Source organism: Diabrotica undecimpunctata, chromosome 4 (genome assembly GCF_040954645.1).
Source record: "Diabrotica undecimpunctata isolate CICGRU chromosome 4, icDiaUnde3, whole genome shotgun sequence".
NCBI lineage: Eukaryota > Metazoa > Arthropoda > Insecta > Coleoptera > Chrysomelidae > Diabrotica > Diabrotica undecimpunctata.
In genome coordinates this window covers 67129479-67148776 of record NC_092806.1, presented here as the reverse complement: position 1 = coordinate 67148776, position 19298 = coordinate 67129479, and the positions used below count along the sequence as shown (strand labels likewise).

General features: G+C 31.2%; 1 protein-coding gene across 1 annotated transcript; it reads left to right on the top strand.

Annotated features, from left to right (window-relative positions):
• The first annotated feature begins 626 nt into the window (after positions 1-626).
• Positions 627-19003, top strand: mRpS28 (mitochondrial ribosomal protein S28). The gene is made up of 3 exons (XM_072529646.1): positions 627-923; positions 7348-7469; positions 18792-19003. The coding sequence occupies exons 1-3, from the start codon at positions 696-698 to the stop codon at positions 18952-18954; spliced, it is 513 nt and encodes a 170-aa protein (XP_072385747.1). The 5' UTR covers positions 627-695; the 3' UTR covers positions 18955-19003.
• Positions 19004-19298: the final 295 nt, after the last annotated feature.

Below are 19298 nucleotides of genomic sequence, written 5' to 3'. Positions count from 1 at the left end.
TCTTGAATGTTATATACTTACTAATGTTTGAATTCTTTGGTGGAAGTTTGACAGTTTGGACCAGCCTCTAGTTTATCTGGTCTAAAGTACTTCCCCATTGTAAATTTATGCGAATAAAATTGTAGTAAAATGTCTTTTGCAGAATTAGGCTTTTATTCACATAAAACTTGATAAGAATGACAAAACAATTATTTAAATACTGACCCGTTCTTGTCACAACATTAAGAAAACTAAATTATACTACACATGGCTTGTATTATTAATATTTCTTGTAACACATATAACATTTCTTGTAACATTTTTATAAATAAAGATTTTATTCTATATTTTATTCTGTAATTTTTTTAACCACTTTGGCATTTTAATGTAATGGAAAATAAATATAGTCCCAACATAACAAGAAAACCCAAAAAGTATACGAAAAATATTTATTATCGTATAGGATAAGGATTTTTCTTGTTATTTTAGGATTATATCGATTTTCCTTTACTTTAAAATGAGTTCACAATCCTAGGTAATATTACTAAACTTTTGAATTTAGCGCCATGTATATATAGTTATGCGCCCGATCACTAGGTGATGCGCCAATCATTGTTTTATTCCTTAACACGGAAGTTTCAATGCTAGGTGGTAGTGTGCTATGACTGTTATCTTGTTGTGATCTTGTATTGTGTTATGTATATTATTACATAAAAATGAGTATTATAAAAATTTCAACTATATTTAACTTGATGTTTAAAACAAAATATCAGTCAACATTACTTACTAGATCGTGTTCAACAAATGTTAAATCAGAAACGCCAGTTACAAGTACATCGGGGGGTTATGCCCAAGCTTTCCAGAAATTTGAAACTATTAAAAATCCTGAAGATAAAACACCACAAGCATTTGCTTCTTTATTAAGAAATTCAAGACTTATTGATGTAAGTTTAAAATAAATAAATTGTTACGCCTTTTATACTTTAAGGTATATTTTGGTTTTTTTTATTGTATAATGGCTTTGGCATAGCCAATTAGCCAGACTATTTGTGGTAATTACAATTTTTGATTTTATTACCTAAGCCTATTTATAATATAAATTTACAGGAAGTAATATGTTGGTATACACGTTCAATTTTTGACATATTTACAATTTTTGATTTGAATACCTAAAACTACTTATAATTTAAATTTACAGGATGTTATGTATTCGTAGATACATTTTAATATCTGCTTATTATTTGAAAAAATAATTGTATTTAAATTGACAGGCAATGAACAATTTAGCTCAATTATATTTTGGTTATCAGCATTATATTTTTTATTAATTCGACTAGTTCTTTATGAAATCGTGTCATTGTCGGTCTGTGATGTGATAACTCTTGAAGGAAACATTCTAGAATCAAAACTTTGTAATTAGGCTCCTCTTGATGGAAGCAAAAACACTGTTGAATTTGTGGTCTCATATTCTGTTGTCTCTCATATATTATTATGCCTTTTCATTGAGGAAAAAGTACTAGTCTTGAAACTTAATAGAGATTTCTCTTGAACTAAGAAAGAAGTTAAAATTTTGTGTCAGTAGGTCTCCTATTTCTTCTATTATTCTTTTTCTTTTTCTTTAAATAAAAATCTAAGTGCCTTGAAGCTTGGTTAAGTTTATTTACAATTATATTTACTAACTTGTGCAAAATTTAAGAGTACTTGCTAATAATGTCAATGCCATGAAGGAATTTACCAACTCCAGGTAGCTAGAACAAGGGTTGGCTTAAGAAATTTATTTAAGTTGTCTGCTGACTTGATCTATGAGACAGAAAAAAATTCTGTATCTGCCAATGAGATCTATTTAACCAAGACACTAACAGATGGGATGCAATAAATCATTACATAGACTGAGATAACACCACAGCCACATTAAAATTCTTGGTTAAATATTATCATTAGCATGTAGAGCAACTTTTTTGTCAGTCATCTAGACAGAGATGGCAGACACTATTAAGGAATTAATTATTTATTTAAGGAATTTTACATAATTCCTTTTGTGTTTACATGGCATGGTATTTATTTTAAATGAATTGATAATTACCAGAAAAATAAATAAAGTAACTCATAGAGTATTAGAATTCATTAATTATTATAATTTTCTGCCTAAATTATTTAATGAAAGATAAAATTAGATATTAAAATAAAATTGTGTTGTCAAGGTAATCAAAACATGAATTACTGAGGTTTATTTAGGGAAATAGGGAAAAATTTATTTACAACAAAATGTTGCATAAGAGCTACCATTTTCCAGTTATTATTCTGCCCTGTACAACGATCTGACCATATGAGTAAGTTACAGGTCATGTTATCTTCTAAGGGGGCAAAATGATGGGTGACATATGCAAGCATGCATGAGGCAATTTCTGCAGAGCCTCATTTTCCTTTAGTTTCGTCCCAAAGAAACATCATTGCTTTGTTGTTGCCCTGGTCATGGACACATAGGTTGTAGCACGATAGCTGTCTTTGGTAAAAGACATCTCCATGATTTCGAGTTGGGCAATACAGCACCTGTTGTAAGTCAACACAAAGTACAATGGTGTCTTTGTTAAGTTCACCTGTCTTTTTGTCATTTGCTAGAGTCTTGTATGCACCGTCAGCTCTAGTATGATGCAATTGACTCTCTATCTCTATTTGATTAAACAAAGCATTGTTAGCTGTTGTTGACTTCATTTTTATGAAAAAAGAGTCGCATTGTTTACAAATATCTGTGCGGGACACCAAATCTTAAATTAAATTTTGTTTTAAATATGTTCCAATAGTAGTGTAAATTAACTCTTGTACCTGGATATTTTTCCTTAAAAAGGTTCCACATTTTATATACACTTAAATCAGGTGACAAACACTGTTTGCTACTTTGATGTCTAGAATAATGATTCTCTTGTAAAGGAAATGAAGCTACATGGCTCATAACAAGATCCCTATTTTCATCGGAAATGCTGTTTAGTCGATTACCATGGGTCCCACGACCATCATTCAGTGGTTTCCTGAACTTAACTTTTTCTACCAACATCTGAACTCTACAAGGAGTAATTTGAAAAATGTGACAGAGTTTTTCTACAAATTCTAACTGAAGACCCATTAGTTTTTAATGTAATACTCTACTACACTGTCTCTTAGTAACATCTTCACTCACCTGTCGCAGCTTCACTTCACCATTCTTAATGCAAACCTCATTTAGATACGATGATTGGCCGTTGTAGTCGAGTGTGTAAAATTTCTGGAACAAAACTACTTTGTCTTCATCCTGAATTTCCCCACAATGGTTTTGGCAGCTGTAGTACCCTAAAACCCAAACAAATTATGACACATTGGTCCCAAAAAAGGTTATTTATTGGTTAAAATTGAAAATGCCTATAATTGTTTCAGTGTTTTGACTTGAGTTGTAAAGCTTAAGTTAAATAACACTGTTTTAAAAGTGAAAACTGAAAACTTAAAAAATGCACAATATTATGAAACATTGCGCTTATAACGTTAGTACACTCACCTCATGTGGAGGAAGTTTTCCTGGCTTAGGCTTCCATTTCTCAGTTAAATAAGGTTCCCCTGCAGTTCTAAAAACCTTACGCACATTTCTAGACCAGTGAGCTATGTTAAGTTTCCTGCTTTTACTTCGGTTTAACCGATATATATATATATATATATATATATATATATATATATATATATATATATATATATATATATATATATATATATATATATATATATATATATATATATATATATATATATATCGGTTAAACCATCAGATGGTGTTAAACTGGCACACGGCGATGTAGACATCTTCAGGCGCTTGGAACGTTACTGTGCGACAAGGTCCGAAAAGTGGCGGGCAACGCTAGTCACAGTGCTGACAACCTCTATGATAACAACATGAAAACACCTTTGCCATGTCTGGGATATCGTATAGAACGTTTCTGAACAGAAAACCCGATTTTAAACATTATGTCGCTTAGAACGTTACTGGCGGGAGCCATTCAACTGTACTTGTACTGTTTAAAAAAAAAAGTATTTTTTGAACTATGCCACAATTTGTGAAAATCTATAATCATTTATCCAAGAATATATCGATAACATCAGGGATTCCTCGGGAAATCATTAACACTGTAAAGAACAGAAAATTGGCTTACTTCAGCCACATTATACAGTTGATTCTACAAGGCAAGATTGAGGGCAAGAGAGGCCCTGGATGCAGACATATATCCTCTCTGGTCAATCTTAAGAAATGGACTGGTCTAATGTCAACTGATCTAATTCGAGCTTCAAGCTGCTGTGAATAGAATAAGATGGGTCAATGTGGTTGTCAACATCACAAGAAGATATTATAAGATTTCCCAGGGATTTCATTTGGGGCCTCTCCTTTTTATCTGCTTTATTATTAACCTATCTGATAATTTTAAATTCTGCAGTCAGATTGGTCACAAGCTAATATTATGTCTTTAAATATTATTAAGTAAATGCAAATGTATAACTTTCACAAGAAAAAAATTGATAATGTTAGTCTGTTTAGAGTTCCTGAGGTGACTAAGGTATTATTGTTTTTTATACTAAAATGTCTTTTGTTTCTGACCTAACCACACTGGTAGATAGAGCAATATGTAGATTGGTTTTATTTTACATAATTCTATGGATTTCTGTTCTGTTTCCACTATTGGACTGCTATTTATCACTTTTACACCAGGGAAGTAAACAAAAAAGGCTCTGTTCGAGACTGATAAATCCAAGAATCTGATTTTTTTTAGTAATTATAGGCCCATATAAAGAAAACCTTTACGTTTTCTGCAGAAATTTCGGCATCTTTTTTTAATTATTAACAATTTAGTGTAAAAAATGCTTTTTTTTTTATTTTGTTGCATACCATAAAAAGATTAATATTTGAGGTAAAATTACAAAACTTTATCTGTTGAAACATAAAAAAGCTTTAAAATGGCGGTTGTCAAAATTTGTAACATTAGTTTGTTGCTTCGAAAACTGCAAAATAAGGCAAAATCGTTAATTGTTTATAACTATTGTAAAAATGAATCTAGATATATTGTACGCAAAGTTGAGTATTGCGGTCATTAACAAATCTTCAAAATTTCAGATCAATCCATTAATAAGTTAAAAGTTATTATATTTGTTTATCCCAGAGACCCTTTTGTTCCAATAACATTAGTCAGAACATGAAACTTATAAGTATACCAATTGAAAGTTTAACAGTTCTATCAATATTTATCAAAGAAGATTAAAAACATCATTTTTATAACCAAAAATCGTTTTGCAAAATTACTGTTATTTTTAATGTATAAACAATTAGAATAACTTTTAAGCTATTACTTGTAGACGAAATATTTGTCCATATTTAAAAAGCTGACTGTTTTATACGAATTTAAACAAAAAACAAAGTTATTCTAGAATGGTTAGGTGAAAAGTAGGGATACGATTAAACTTAGACAGCATTGTATGTGAGTGTTAAAAATGAGGCTCAAATGAAGATGAGTTGGTCCATGTTAAGGGAGAACTGATAATTCAAAGTTTCAAAAGTGTTAATAAACTTTAAAATACTGTAAGTTTGATTATTTCCTTCTAGTTGATAGATAGTTGATTCTTATGTACTTTTTGTGTACATTACAAATCTGCAATGTTTTAATAATATTATTAATAAACAAACGATGCAATTTGTTTAAACAGTTAAAAAAATATATTTTCCCAACAAATTCAAATTTTTTATTCTATTCTAATTAATTGTCTACTGTGTAATAAAACTGTAAGTCTTTACCTTTAAAATGAAACGAATTACTTTTTTTTTAATTATTATAAACAAATTAGCTGGGAATTAAAAAAATAATTCATACTTTTTATCTAATCATCCCAGAATAACTTTCTCTTTATTTCAAATTTGTGTAGAAATTATCAGCTTTTTGAATATGAGAAAGATGTTATTTACCAGCAATAGTTTATAAGATATTCTATTTGTTTATAAATCAAAAGTAACCATAATTTTTGCAGGATTTTGCGTTGTAAAAATTTTTTTTCAACAACTTTTTTTATGTTGATAGTTTAACTCTTTGAATTTCATTTGGTGCATGCAAAGAATTACCGTGTCTTTATTATTTTCTGACTATTGTTATTGCAAAAAAAGAATTATACATAAAGAATTGACTGAACAATGTCGTTAATTGGGAATTATTGAAACGTTAAGAAAAGAAAGAAAATTGCGACTAGATTATTTACTTAAAATTAAAAGATACCGAGTCGAAAACAGAACAATCGTCTTCAACGATTAAACTTATTTGTATCCTAGTTATGCTAAACAATATAATTGGAGTGATGCAAGTGAAGAAGGACCTTGAAAGCTCGTTTGTAGGGGATAAAGGCTTATAATAATTATTTATGTTGGTAATGAGCAATGATAATTGTTTTGTGAAAGGTTTCGACTTAAGGAAATCACAAACAAAAAAGGAGGCTATCACGACGAAATAAATTCTGAAAACTATACTAAGTGATTGATGGAAAAATTCCTTGTAAATTTACAACCCAATAATGTTATTTTGTTGTTGGCAATACCATACCATATCACAATAAACAGGTGGACAAAACTCCTAATTTAAGTAGTAAAAAAGAAGACATGAAGACATCGTTAAGAGATAGTAATATTTCATTTGATGATAACATGCTGCAACCTGACCTTTACGATTTGATCAAACTCAATAAGCCCGGGTTTGTAAAACACGTGATTGATCCTATCACAAGAGAATATGGCCATAATGTAATAAGCATTAACATCACTGTCATCTTATCATCCTAATCTCAGTCCAATGGAATTGGTTTGGGCTGCATTAAAAAATTATGTGGGATCAAGAAGCGTACCCTTTAAATTAAACGATTTGATGGGAATGCAATGAATTTTTAGTAAAGAGTTAATTCAGTTAAAGAGTACCAGTCAAAACAAGTTAAACAGTAGCAAAGAAGCAGTAAGTTAAAGAGACAATAATTGGAATAAGATACAATTTTTATTGTCTCTGAGTATATCCTTTTCTTCAATGTATTTTGTTAATTTAAAGTTAAAAGTCCATAACAAACAATGTTGAGTAATCAGAACTTGCATTCAAATTATACATAAAATAGTTATAACAAATTGTTGGACAAGACAATGTTCCAAATACGTGAATCTCCTACTTGTCCTTCATTTTCTATCATCTGCACACATTGCATCTCTTCGTTATCTTGGGCTAGTGTACATTATTAGTACTAAGACAAGTACTTATTGGTACTTGAGTAGACTGCAATATTTATGGAAATAAAAATTTATAATGGTATGAAAATTACAAATTTTTATATTTTTAGTTGGGAGATCCAGAAGGCAAAGTAGTAACAGGAAAAATTTTTCACATTGTAGACGATGATTTATATATAGATTTTGGATGGAAATTTCACTGTGTGTGCCCTAGGCCTAAAAAGAATGGCAGGTAAATGTTTTTTTATTAAAATTAATGATTCTTAAGCCACACGAATTACTTGGTAATTGTATGTACTACTAAATTATTGGTAGTCTTTTATAGCCATGTCTATAAGTTTTTTTTATATTTAAAATATTTTTACCTAGTCTAAAATTTAAGAGAATGCGATGTAATTTTGTAATACTCATTAGGTTTTTTATATTTTGAATAATTAATGTATGGAATACATTCATAGTCAATCTTTCTGCTTTAAAGCTACATTAATATGTTTTTCTTTGTACTTGTTAATTTGTGTCTTGTTATCTTTGTCATTACTTTATAAATCAGACAACTTCGTACCGTCTTAGAATTAAATAATATGTCAAAGTTCAATAAGCTCCTCTTTCGAGTCTGTTAAGTAACAGCACTCTCTGAGTAATGAAATAAATCCGGTCGAGGTGTCAATAGCGACTTTACCATTTCCAATATGTAACAACAGAACTGCTTCGATAACACAATTGCACTTTGATCTTATTGCAAAAACACTTCCATATCAGTTTTCAATTGGAGCATATTTACGTTCCACCACAAATTGGATAATGTTAGACATGCGTTTAGGTCGTCCGTAGTAGTTAATTGGGGAATAATTATTAAATAAGGAACAGTTTGACAATACAATCATGGCTCTACCAAAATGTTTTTGAATGCCACGAATATCTTTTAAATTTCTGTCCAGTTCCTGTAATGACCTCTTGTGGGTCAATTTACATTCGTCCTAATCGATTAAGTTGCATATAGCGCCTCGTATTTTGGCGGGACTGTGCAAAAATTCACCCAGTTGGAAGTTATCATCGAATTGTTGATCAGTCCACATGGACCAAGAGCCAATGAAAACATCGGATATCGCTATTATGACAAATCACAATGCGTTGTCTTGTATCGGCAAACTTATGCATTCTTCAGGTAAGATATAACAATATTTGCCTGAGCGACCGAAACCACAAAGTAGTTTATCCGAAAAAAATTCGTTTCGACGGTGTGTTCTGCGGTGTGATAATAATTCTGCAGCTGAAGAGCCAGTGTAACTCTCTAATCAATTGGAAGATTTACAAAGTTGTGTAATGACATGTTCAATACCTTTTTGATGATGCCAAACGTATGTTGAAACATGTGTATGAATGACTTTGTTCTGAACTGTCTAAATCAGAGGCAATTGAAGAAACATGTTTTTTAACCAGAGTGATCAAAGCAACCTGCTACAAGAATATAGGAGAAACATCTTCTGGACAGAGGAGAAAGGATGGTAGCAAATTCAGACAAATAGAACCGCACATAGCTACAAAAATATAGACAAGCAACAGACACTAATGGAAAGTACTAGAATAATTTCTTTAAGAAACAATTATATCAGATAGATAACGTAGTATCGAAAAATGAAACGAAATATTGTTTATTTGGATTAGACCTGGTATGATACTCATGACACCATGAAAAAAAGTTGGACGAATAATAACAAAAAGTGTTCTAATTTAGTACCGCCCAATAAAAGACAGAGAATTATAATTTTACATTGCGGTGCAGAAAATGAATGCATCGACGATGTATTATTAAATATCTGCAAAAAAAAATTAAGTGAATCATGGTTTGAAAAATCTCTTCTTCCAGAATTTTATATATATATATATATATATATATATATATATATATATATATATATATATATATATATATATATATATGTATGACCGTCAATTGAAATACAAAATGTAGTTCACAAGGATATCTGCTTATGGGAGGGATATCGATCACAAAATTGGAGAAGAAAACAAAGAGATCTTGTTACTCATTCCTTTCAATCAATACATCGGCATTATGACAAATCATAACGCGTTATCTTTTATCGGCAGACTTATGCATCCTTCGGGTAAGATATAACAATATACCATAACTACATATACATAACATATATATACTACAAGTATAACCCATAACTACTACAGCGTTCAGTTAAATTTAAGTAGTGAACTGCAATTGGCAGAGTTGTGAAACTGAGCGGTGAAAAAGTGGTAAAACTTGAATTTTACGAAGATACTTTTTAAATGTGGCACGCGTGGTGTGATAATAATTCTGCAGCTGAAGAGCAAGTGGAACCCTCTAATCAATTGGAATATTTACAAAGCTGTGTAGTAAAACGTAAGCAACATTTTCAATACCTCTCTGATGATTCCAAACATATGCTGAAACATGTTTATGAAGGATTGTGTTCTGAATTGTCTAAATCAGAGGCAATTGCAGGAACATGTTTTTTATCAGAACAATATACAGGAGGACATTCTCTCATGTTCAGCAACAACACTTTCATGATTTCTTAGAACCCATAATTTTAAGTAAAAACTATAGACAAGCGCCAAACACTAATGGAAAGTACTAGAATAATTATTTCTTTAAGAAACAATTATATCAGACAGATAACTGAGTATCAAAAAATGAAACGAAATGTTGTTTATTTAGATGAGACCTGGTGTGATACTCATGACAGGACAGAGAATTATAATTTTATACTGCGGTGGAGAAAATAGATGGATCGACGATGTATTAATAATATCTGCAAAAAAAAAAATTAAAGACGCGTCTCTGGATTCTAATACAACGTATTTTGGTGAACGTATTTTTCGGTATTACTTGAAACAAATTACAAATTCAAGAATTTTTATTTGAGAAAGATTTGTGCTTTGAGGCATCATATAGTAAAAAGCAATTGTTGGAGGTTGTTTATAGTAGACAGTACCAGAAGGAATATGTTGTTGATAACTGTACTCGCAGTAATGGGCATACCGTGCTTAGACTTCCTACTTATTACTGTACATTGAACCCAATAAAGTTAATATGGATTCAACTTGAAGGAAATATAAGTAGAAGAAACGTGGCTTCTAAATTTTCGTCTACTGTTCTCCAGTTAATTAGAAGAGAACTCACAAAGATCACAGCAACCAACTGGAAAAATGTAATCGAAACATGTAATCGCAGTGGAAAATGACTTTGTTAAATATTTACCAGCATTAACCAAATTAACTATAAATTTAGAAGATACGAGTGTTACTAGTGATATCAATGATTCTGAGTAGATTAGTAAGTACTTACTTCGGACTAGGTGTTACTTGAAACCTTTATTTTTATTGTAATTGTAGATATTCTCGTTTTGCTTATATATCTTTGAAAATAGGGTACAAACACACTTCATAATAGAACAAAAACGTACAATTTGATTTAAAATAGTCAAAGTACAGGTTAGGTTATTATAAAATACCTGCTAGATATATAAAAAAGATATTCATAAAAGTTTTAGAGCTCTTACCCATTTTAAAATTATTGAGGTACTAAGTCTTCTCTCACACGGTGTCAAACCAAAGTTGTGGTTCTTTAATAGAACACCCTGTATATAATTTAAAAAATGAATTCTCTATTTTTTCCTGAATACAATAACTAAGTTATCAGGGATAAAATGTGCTCATAAGTTTTAAAACTTAAGAGCAATTGTGTTAATAAAACGTTTGTATACTTAAATACTTGTACATAAAAAAATGGTTTAATTGTGTGATAATTACTTTTATTAACAATTTTGTGTAGGTATTATTATTTTACAACAAGTTCTGTTCAGTCGAGTCGATTAGTGTTATCACTCCCTAGATATATCACAAAAGTTAACAACACTGATATTTTTTATTTAAACTTTATAGAAAATGAAACTTTTTGGTAAATAAAATTAAATAAAAATAAAAACTTTTATTTAATTTAAAATTAGATATCTTCGCTACTGTTCAGTAGAGAACTGGTCACTCTAACATTGTTGCCAATTTGCTAGTATCTTACTCCCTCTTGTTCCTATAAATTTTCCAACGAAATTACGTGCCGACTATACCTGTATTTTATTTTATTTTATTTCATTCTATTTTATTGATTTTATTCTATTTGATTCGATTTTCTCCTTATTTTATTCTACTTTATTCCATTTTATTCTACTTCATTCTATTTTATTTTAATAAATACTCTCTGACTTATCGCTAAACTTAAAATATACCTAACAATATATATATATATATATATATATATATATATATATATATATATATATATATATATATATATATATATATATATATATTGTGACAATTAGGGTTTATAGAAAATAATTTATAAGTTATATACTACATAATATTAGATATAAAAAAGTATTTGATTATTTTAAATAAGTTATATACTAGAGAAATTTACAAAAATATATTTATGTGAGGGCATTTTAAGAAATTAGCATATAATAATTGTAAAAAGTTGTATTTTAGTAATTTTAATGTTGTAAATAGATGTAAGTGAGCCATGTGCATAGGCAACCAAAAATACTCTCGGAGTGATTGACAGATAGAAATTAATCATAATTGGGAATATAAAGTGGGGTTATAATAATATATTGTTTGAATTGTGTATTTTATTAAATTAGAGTGTTAGTTACTAATTTGAATGTTTATTCTGATCTGAAAAGCCTAAATGTCAACAAAATTATCAATGGAACATTAACGAATTCTCCAGAGTGGAGAGTGTGACCATTGTTTAGAGTCGAACATTCTCGAAATAATGATTATGGCGGTGGATCGAACAGATATTTTTTTCGAGAACATCTATATGAAAGTAATGGAACAAATTAGAACATGATCTCTTACCAGATGGTTCTGGAATATCCAAAAGGATATAAATACCCGTGATTTGGATTCAAGATGGCAGTTTTTAGTCAGAAGTCAGGCCAGTTTATTATAAAAGTTAGTAGAAGCATAGTATAAAAAAGAAATTTGTGGTTAAACTGTGGTAGAAGATAGACACAATTAGTTAGTTCTAGTAAGTCAGTCAAGCAGTTTAGTAAGAAATATGAAAGTTAGTTGGAGATAGTCCAATTGTTTAATATAGTGAGTTAAATGAAGATTAAAAATTATGCATATATTTAATGCACATTTATAATTATACACAAATAATTATTGAAGATTATAAAAGTATATTAGAAGAATATTGGATGGACATTGGAAGGAATTAAAATTATATTATGATTGGAGATTAGTATAAATCAACTTATAATAATTGGATATTGGTATATTGAAAAGAAGAATAAATATAAATGCTGTTTGCTGGTGGTGTATAAATGCTGGTGAAGAAAACTATATCTTAAATTGGTAGAAGCTGATAATTGGAAAAAGTAATTTCACAAAAACAAGGATAACCGAAGTACGAAGACATTCAGTGGTGATTAGAATCTATATAGTGGAAAACTGTTCATTTAGGCATTCAGTGAAAGAAAGGTACAAAATTTTGTTAATATAATTTAGTTAGTGTCATAACAATTTCAATTTTGAAGATAGTTTTGTTTAAATTTTAGATTGTCTATAGAATTTAATTAGTTTTATAAGAATATCAATTTAAAGATAGTTTATTTTAAATTTACATTGGCTAGGTTAGATATATATATGTGTGTTTCATAATAGTTATAATAAAGATAATTTAAAAAAAGTACTTACAAGCTAATTCTTTGAGAACCGCGATAAAAACCCTATATTATATTATTAAAAATACTCATTGCTCATCATTCAAACAAAAAACACATCATAACAATATATATATATATATATATATATATATATATATATATATATATATATATATATATATATATATATATATATATATATATATATAAACTCCTGGACAAAATTAACGCACCACTTTTATTAATCTAAATATTTACAATATGAACACAAAATAGAACTAAGTTACATTGAAATAATAATAAACACCTATAAATAAGTTCAAAATGACTTGAATAAGTCCATCATGACCTTAATTTGCCTTATTGTTTCTTTAAAAATTTGTTTTTGCCGGAAATGCGTAAATAACTCCAAATTACAAAAAGAAAAAAAAAATTGTAAAGTAACACTATAAAATGCATCTGGATCTACACTAATACCGTGTAGGCCCTCCTCTACTTCTTATGACTGCATTTATGCGTCGAGGCATGCTTGATATCAAATGTTCAACAAAAGCTTGCGGAATATTATCCCATTCTTCAATAACGGCCTCAATGAGTTGGTTGCGATTGGCAATAGGGGGTCTACGACTTCGAATCTTTTTTTTGAGATAGTCCCATAGATGCTCTACAGGATTCATGTCCGGACTGTTAGGTGGCCACTCTAATAATGGAATATCAACATCATTTAGGTTGCCAATAACCTGTCGAGCCACATGAGGACGAGCGTTGTCTTGCATGAATAAAAAATTAGGTCCAAGAAACGGAGCAAAAGGCAATACATGTTCGATAATAATGTTGTCTAAGTAATAATGGGCATTCATAGACCTCGTACGTATGGAGACCAACTCCGTATGAGCTTTAAAGCAAATTCCCCCCCAAAACATTTTAGGGCCACAACCAAAAGGTACTTTAGGAGATATATTGCAGCTGGCAAACCTTTCTCCTCGCCTTCGCCAGACACGCTCACGGCCATCTGGAGCTTTTAGGCTTACTCTAGTCTCATCAGAGAAAAGAACTCGTTTCCAATCATCGATGGTCCAATTTTGATGCAATCTTGCAAAATTCATTCTCTGAACCCTGTGTTCTCTGGTAAGCAAGGGTTTTTTGGCCGGTTTCCTGTTGCTCAATTCTGCTTCATGTAAACGTCTTCTAACTGTTCGAGATGATATCGCGACATTTCGAACATCTGCTAGTTCATTTTTTAGCAAATTGCTGGTGACTCTCCTATCTCTGAGAGCACTTTGTCTCAAAAAACGATCATCAATTTGATTAGTGCAACGTTTTCGCCCTTGCCCTGGTCTTCGATGGTACGACCCTCTTTTATTATATCGCCTTACCTTGCGACTGGTGCTGGAATGATGTCTTCCTAACAAACCTGCAACGTATCGCATTGAATATCCTTCATCTAGGAGAGTCGATGCTCGCACTGCCTCCTCCATTGACAAATTTCTTTGGCAGTTCACTTTTTAATTTGATTTTTATGCAAATGAACTTCAAAACATGCGTATGATGAAAAATATCACAATAAAAAGCTTGTTTGTCACAAGAACTTTGCTTTAATCGGCACTTTTAATGAAAAATTTAACTCACTTTTAGTCTAAAACGAAGTTTAATACAAATTATTGTTAAAACAAGACTATTATTAGCTTACATAACAACTGTCACTGTCAAACAAGGTCCATAGGCAACTTGTCGTACAATAAATTATCAATAAATAAAAATTATTGAGAAAAATATGAGTGGTGCGTTAATTTTGTCCAGGAGTTTATATATATATATATATATATATATATATATATATATATATATATATATATATATATATATATATTCCTTTACGAAAAGGTAACTTTTCAACGTTGTAGTTGGTAGTCGTTCAGCTCTTTGCGTTGCGTTTTATCTCGTGAAATAAATTCGCTGTACATTCACCAAGGAACAGCCAAATTAACTACAGTGGGATGACGTTTGACCATCTGAATTAACCAAGATCTGAAAATAATTAGAGATCTCTACTGGAATCAGACAGCAAATCTCAGAGTTGAAGGTGAACACACTGACTATGTGAAAATCATGCGTGGAGTGAGGCAAGGCTGTGTTTTGTCTCCTCTAATCTTCAATCTGTACTCTGAAAGAATATTTATCGAAGCTTTGCACGAAACTGAAAAAGGTATTCTACTAAATGGTTGCCGGCTAAACAACATCAGATATGCAGATGACACCATAGTATTTGCGGACAACTTAGAAGACCTACAAGTTCTTATGAACAAAATCACGTATTACAGTTAACAATATGGACTCAATATAAACGTTAAGAAGGCAAAGCTTATGATAATTAGCAAGAAAAGAATAACAGAAGGTCAACTCTACGTCAACCAATCCCCTGTAGAAAGAGTGACGCACTACAACTACCTCGGCACCATAATAAATGAAGAATGGACCAACAACCAGGAGATTAGAGCACGCATCGGAAAAGCTAGATCCACCTTCAATCGGATGGGGGCCCTCTTCAAGAGTCACAACCTCTCTCTTGATACAAAAGTAAGAATGCTGCGATGCTACGTCTTCTCTGTCCTTTTTTATGGTGTTGAATCGTGGACCTTAAACGAAGATATGTGCAGAAAACTGGAAGCATTTGAGATGTGGCTATATCGGAGAATGCTTAAGATCCCGTGGACTGACCGAGTCACAAATGAGGAGGTCCCCAAAAGAATTAATAAGAATCGAGAAGTACTGACCACCATCAAATCTCGAAAGTTACAGTTCTTCGGACATATTATGCGAAATGAATCCAGATATACTCTCCTTCAAGCCATCCTGCAAGGAAAAATATTTGGAAAACGAGGTCCAGGAAGAAGAAGAACATCTTGGTTAAAGAACCTCAGAATCTGGTTCAATACAACATCTGTGCAGCTTTTCCGCCCTGCTGCAGATAAGATAAAGATTGCCATGATGATCGCCAACATTCGTAACGGATAGGCACATCAAGAAGAAGAAGAGATGACGTTTGCGTATGGAAAATGAAGAGATTCTCAAAATCGCCTCATTGACATATCTTTCCATCTGATATGTTGAAACTTCATCGTTATTATTTGGAGCCGCAATACCAAATACAGCTATGTCGTTATGTCAATCTACCAATACTGACATTTATTTTGTCAATCTTAGCTTCCTTTGTTAATCATAATATGGCGCCATCTCTTAGTTATATTGCGATTTAAAATGACGAAAAACAAAAAAAAATGTTTTTACGTTTTTCCGTACAATTTTTTGAAAATTATCTTTTACACAAACTTTGTAATGATAATGACAAACACAACAAAAAAGAATTATCTAATTTGGCGAAGTCGTTCTGAAGTTATGCGCGTACAAACATTTGTATGATTCATTTTTATTTATATAGATATCTGTGAATGGTAAACAATAATTATTATTAATATAATTGAAATTTGTGATATTAGTAATTTAGTGAGGGTTTGGAGTTAAAATAATGTTAGTTAAACCATGTTTGATTCCCTTAATCTCTAAACCCGCAGAAATACGTAGGTAACCTTCTTCGAAAACATACAATGTAGTTATAGTAACTATTCTAATTCATAGTAATTATTAATTTACCCGTTATATGAGCAACGTTTTATATTGTTTTTATTGTGGATCAGTTTCTTAGCACAATTGTTTACAATATTTCATCCATTTCGTTCTTTCATTTTGTTAGTTTTTCTGATCCTGAACTGTTTCTTTCATTACAACCAGTGGCTGATGGAGCATTGTTAAGCCTCACACCAGTTTGCTAATAAGGTGAGTCAAGTATTTAGGTACACCCATTGTCATCAATATGTTCCATAGTTTATCCCATCTATCATTATCAAATACCCTTGTATAATAAAATAAAACATAATATCGGGATCTGATATTCTCTGTCTTTTTCTATGATATTTCTTAAATTAAGGATTTGTTCTCTAGTACCTCTGCACTTCACAAATCCAGTGCTAGGGCAGGCTCCAGTGCTATTTGCCAACTTAAGAAATGTTCTAGACGACGTTGCAGGATGTAGAGGATCACCTTCTGGCGTGTGATATTAGAGCTAGTAGTCTATAGTTGTTACAATATATTTGATGGACCTTTTTTATGTAGAGATATTATTATGGTCTTTCTCCAATTCTCAGACCTATGTGCAAAATTTCATTACACAATCGATGTAATATTCTCACTCCACATACCGGAAGAGGCTTCAAGACATCAGCAGTAATGAGATCATGGCCTGCTACTTTGTTTAATTTAAGTCTTTTCAGAGCAAAGTCCAGTTTGGAAAAAGTATGTCAGGTTCAGATTCAAAGCTAGTGTGGTGTGTCTCTGTTGAAGGAGAGTGAAAAGTGGAGGCCTGACATTCAGGTACATACGGGGTGTCCGCGGGCATCTGGTCCATATCGGCGTATAAAGACTTACAATATGCCCTCCAAACATCTATAACCTTGTTGAAATCCGTCTGTACATTGCCTTCATTATCTTTGATAGATCAAGGTTTCTGGTTGAATTTACGTGTGAGTAGTTTGACTTTGGTGTTATTAGTGGCATATGTTGTTGAATCTCATTATTTTCTCTATATGCGTGTTCTTGTCCCGTCTACAAGCAGCCTGAATAGCTTTATATACAGTAGAACCCCGATTATCCGTGCTCCACGGGACCGGACGTGGCACAGATAATTGAAAAGCACGGATAATCGAAATATTATGTATATTTCAAAATAATCTAGTAGAACATTGGCAACTTCCTCAACCACCTGGTTAGTTCTTTTAATTGATAACGTCCTATCATTTTCTTCGTCGGGACCTGATTTTTGGATGAATCAGTTTTTGACGCACCGGGCTAATTTAAAATTAGATCGACAATATCGTCCTTGCTGAGGAGATAATAACGTGTTATGCCCTAAAGAGAACCTTATGCCCTGAGAGGCATAAGGTTATCTTTTTCGAGATGGGAAATTGTACGTTTCTTTAAAAAGTGCAATCCTTTATCATCGACCCAGTGACTTAATAGTTATAATGTTAGTTATTCGTCGATCGGATTAGCCAAGCGGGCTGGGCGGCTGGCTTCTCCTTCGCTTCAATGCGAGAGATGTCAGTTCAATCCCCGGGCTCGGTGTACAGAAAACAAAAAGGCTAACGCAGCAGTTTAAAATTCTAAAATGAATCTGCGGCTTAGTCTAGAATATGCTGGTATCTGATCGGCCTATGGTGGAGCAGTACGGCAAGAGATAAGGGCTTGCGGCTAGGTGATACTCCTCCATAGATCCCTACCGGAAGGGCGTCGAACGCCTAAATACCGGGTATATATATATATATATATATATATATATATATATATATATATATATATATATATATATATATATATATATATATATGTTAGTTATTCAAATTATGTAATTTAAGGGTCATCTGACCTCATTATGTGGCTAGTTCCAACAACTATATAGACGTTTTTCACTGATGATGATCTGATAGGATCGAAAACGATCATTTATAAATCCATTTTAAATAATTTTAAAAAGTTTAATAATAAAATTGTATACCATTTTACAAAAACAAGTTTTTACTTCATTGTAAGTTTGATCTAATAACTTCAGACTTTCCCATACACTTAACCTTTACCAAATGCTTTTTCCGTATCTAAGAAAGCTAGTTATATCTTCTGTCGTCTCGATTGGCTTTTGTTGATAATAGTTAGAAAAATAATTTTAATATATTGTGCAATAAATGCTATTCTTATTGTTTTTTTTTTATTTTTAGTAATTACATTAGAGGATCTAAAGTACGGCTGCTGATTAAAGATTTGGAGTTATCTTCAAAGTTCTTAGGATTTGAAAAGGATTTAACGTTATTAGAGGCTGATTGTCATATACTAGGACTAATACAAGAAAGAAGCTTAAATCTACAAGATAACAAAAACTAACAGTAGATATTCGTTTTAATAATTTATTTAATAAAATAATGTTTTTTTATTGATGTTTCATTACCATTTTATTATATTCTAAAGCAGTTTCTATACGAAGATGTATTGATATAATAGTTAGTCTGTATAAAGAAAATATTGCATTACCAAATTGCATGTTGCTATTCAAAAAATTTGGAATTTAAGATTTGAATTACTTGAACACCTCCCTTATTCACCAGATCAGGCTCCGCCCGACTATCACGTCTTTCTTCAACTGAAAAACAAGTCTAAAAGATTAAGGTTTCTTCCAAAGAAGAGATGACAGAAGCTGTGGAAGCTTGGTTTACACAGCAAGATAATTT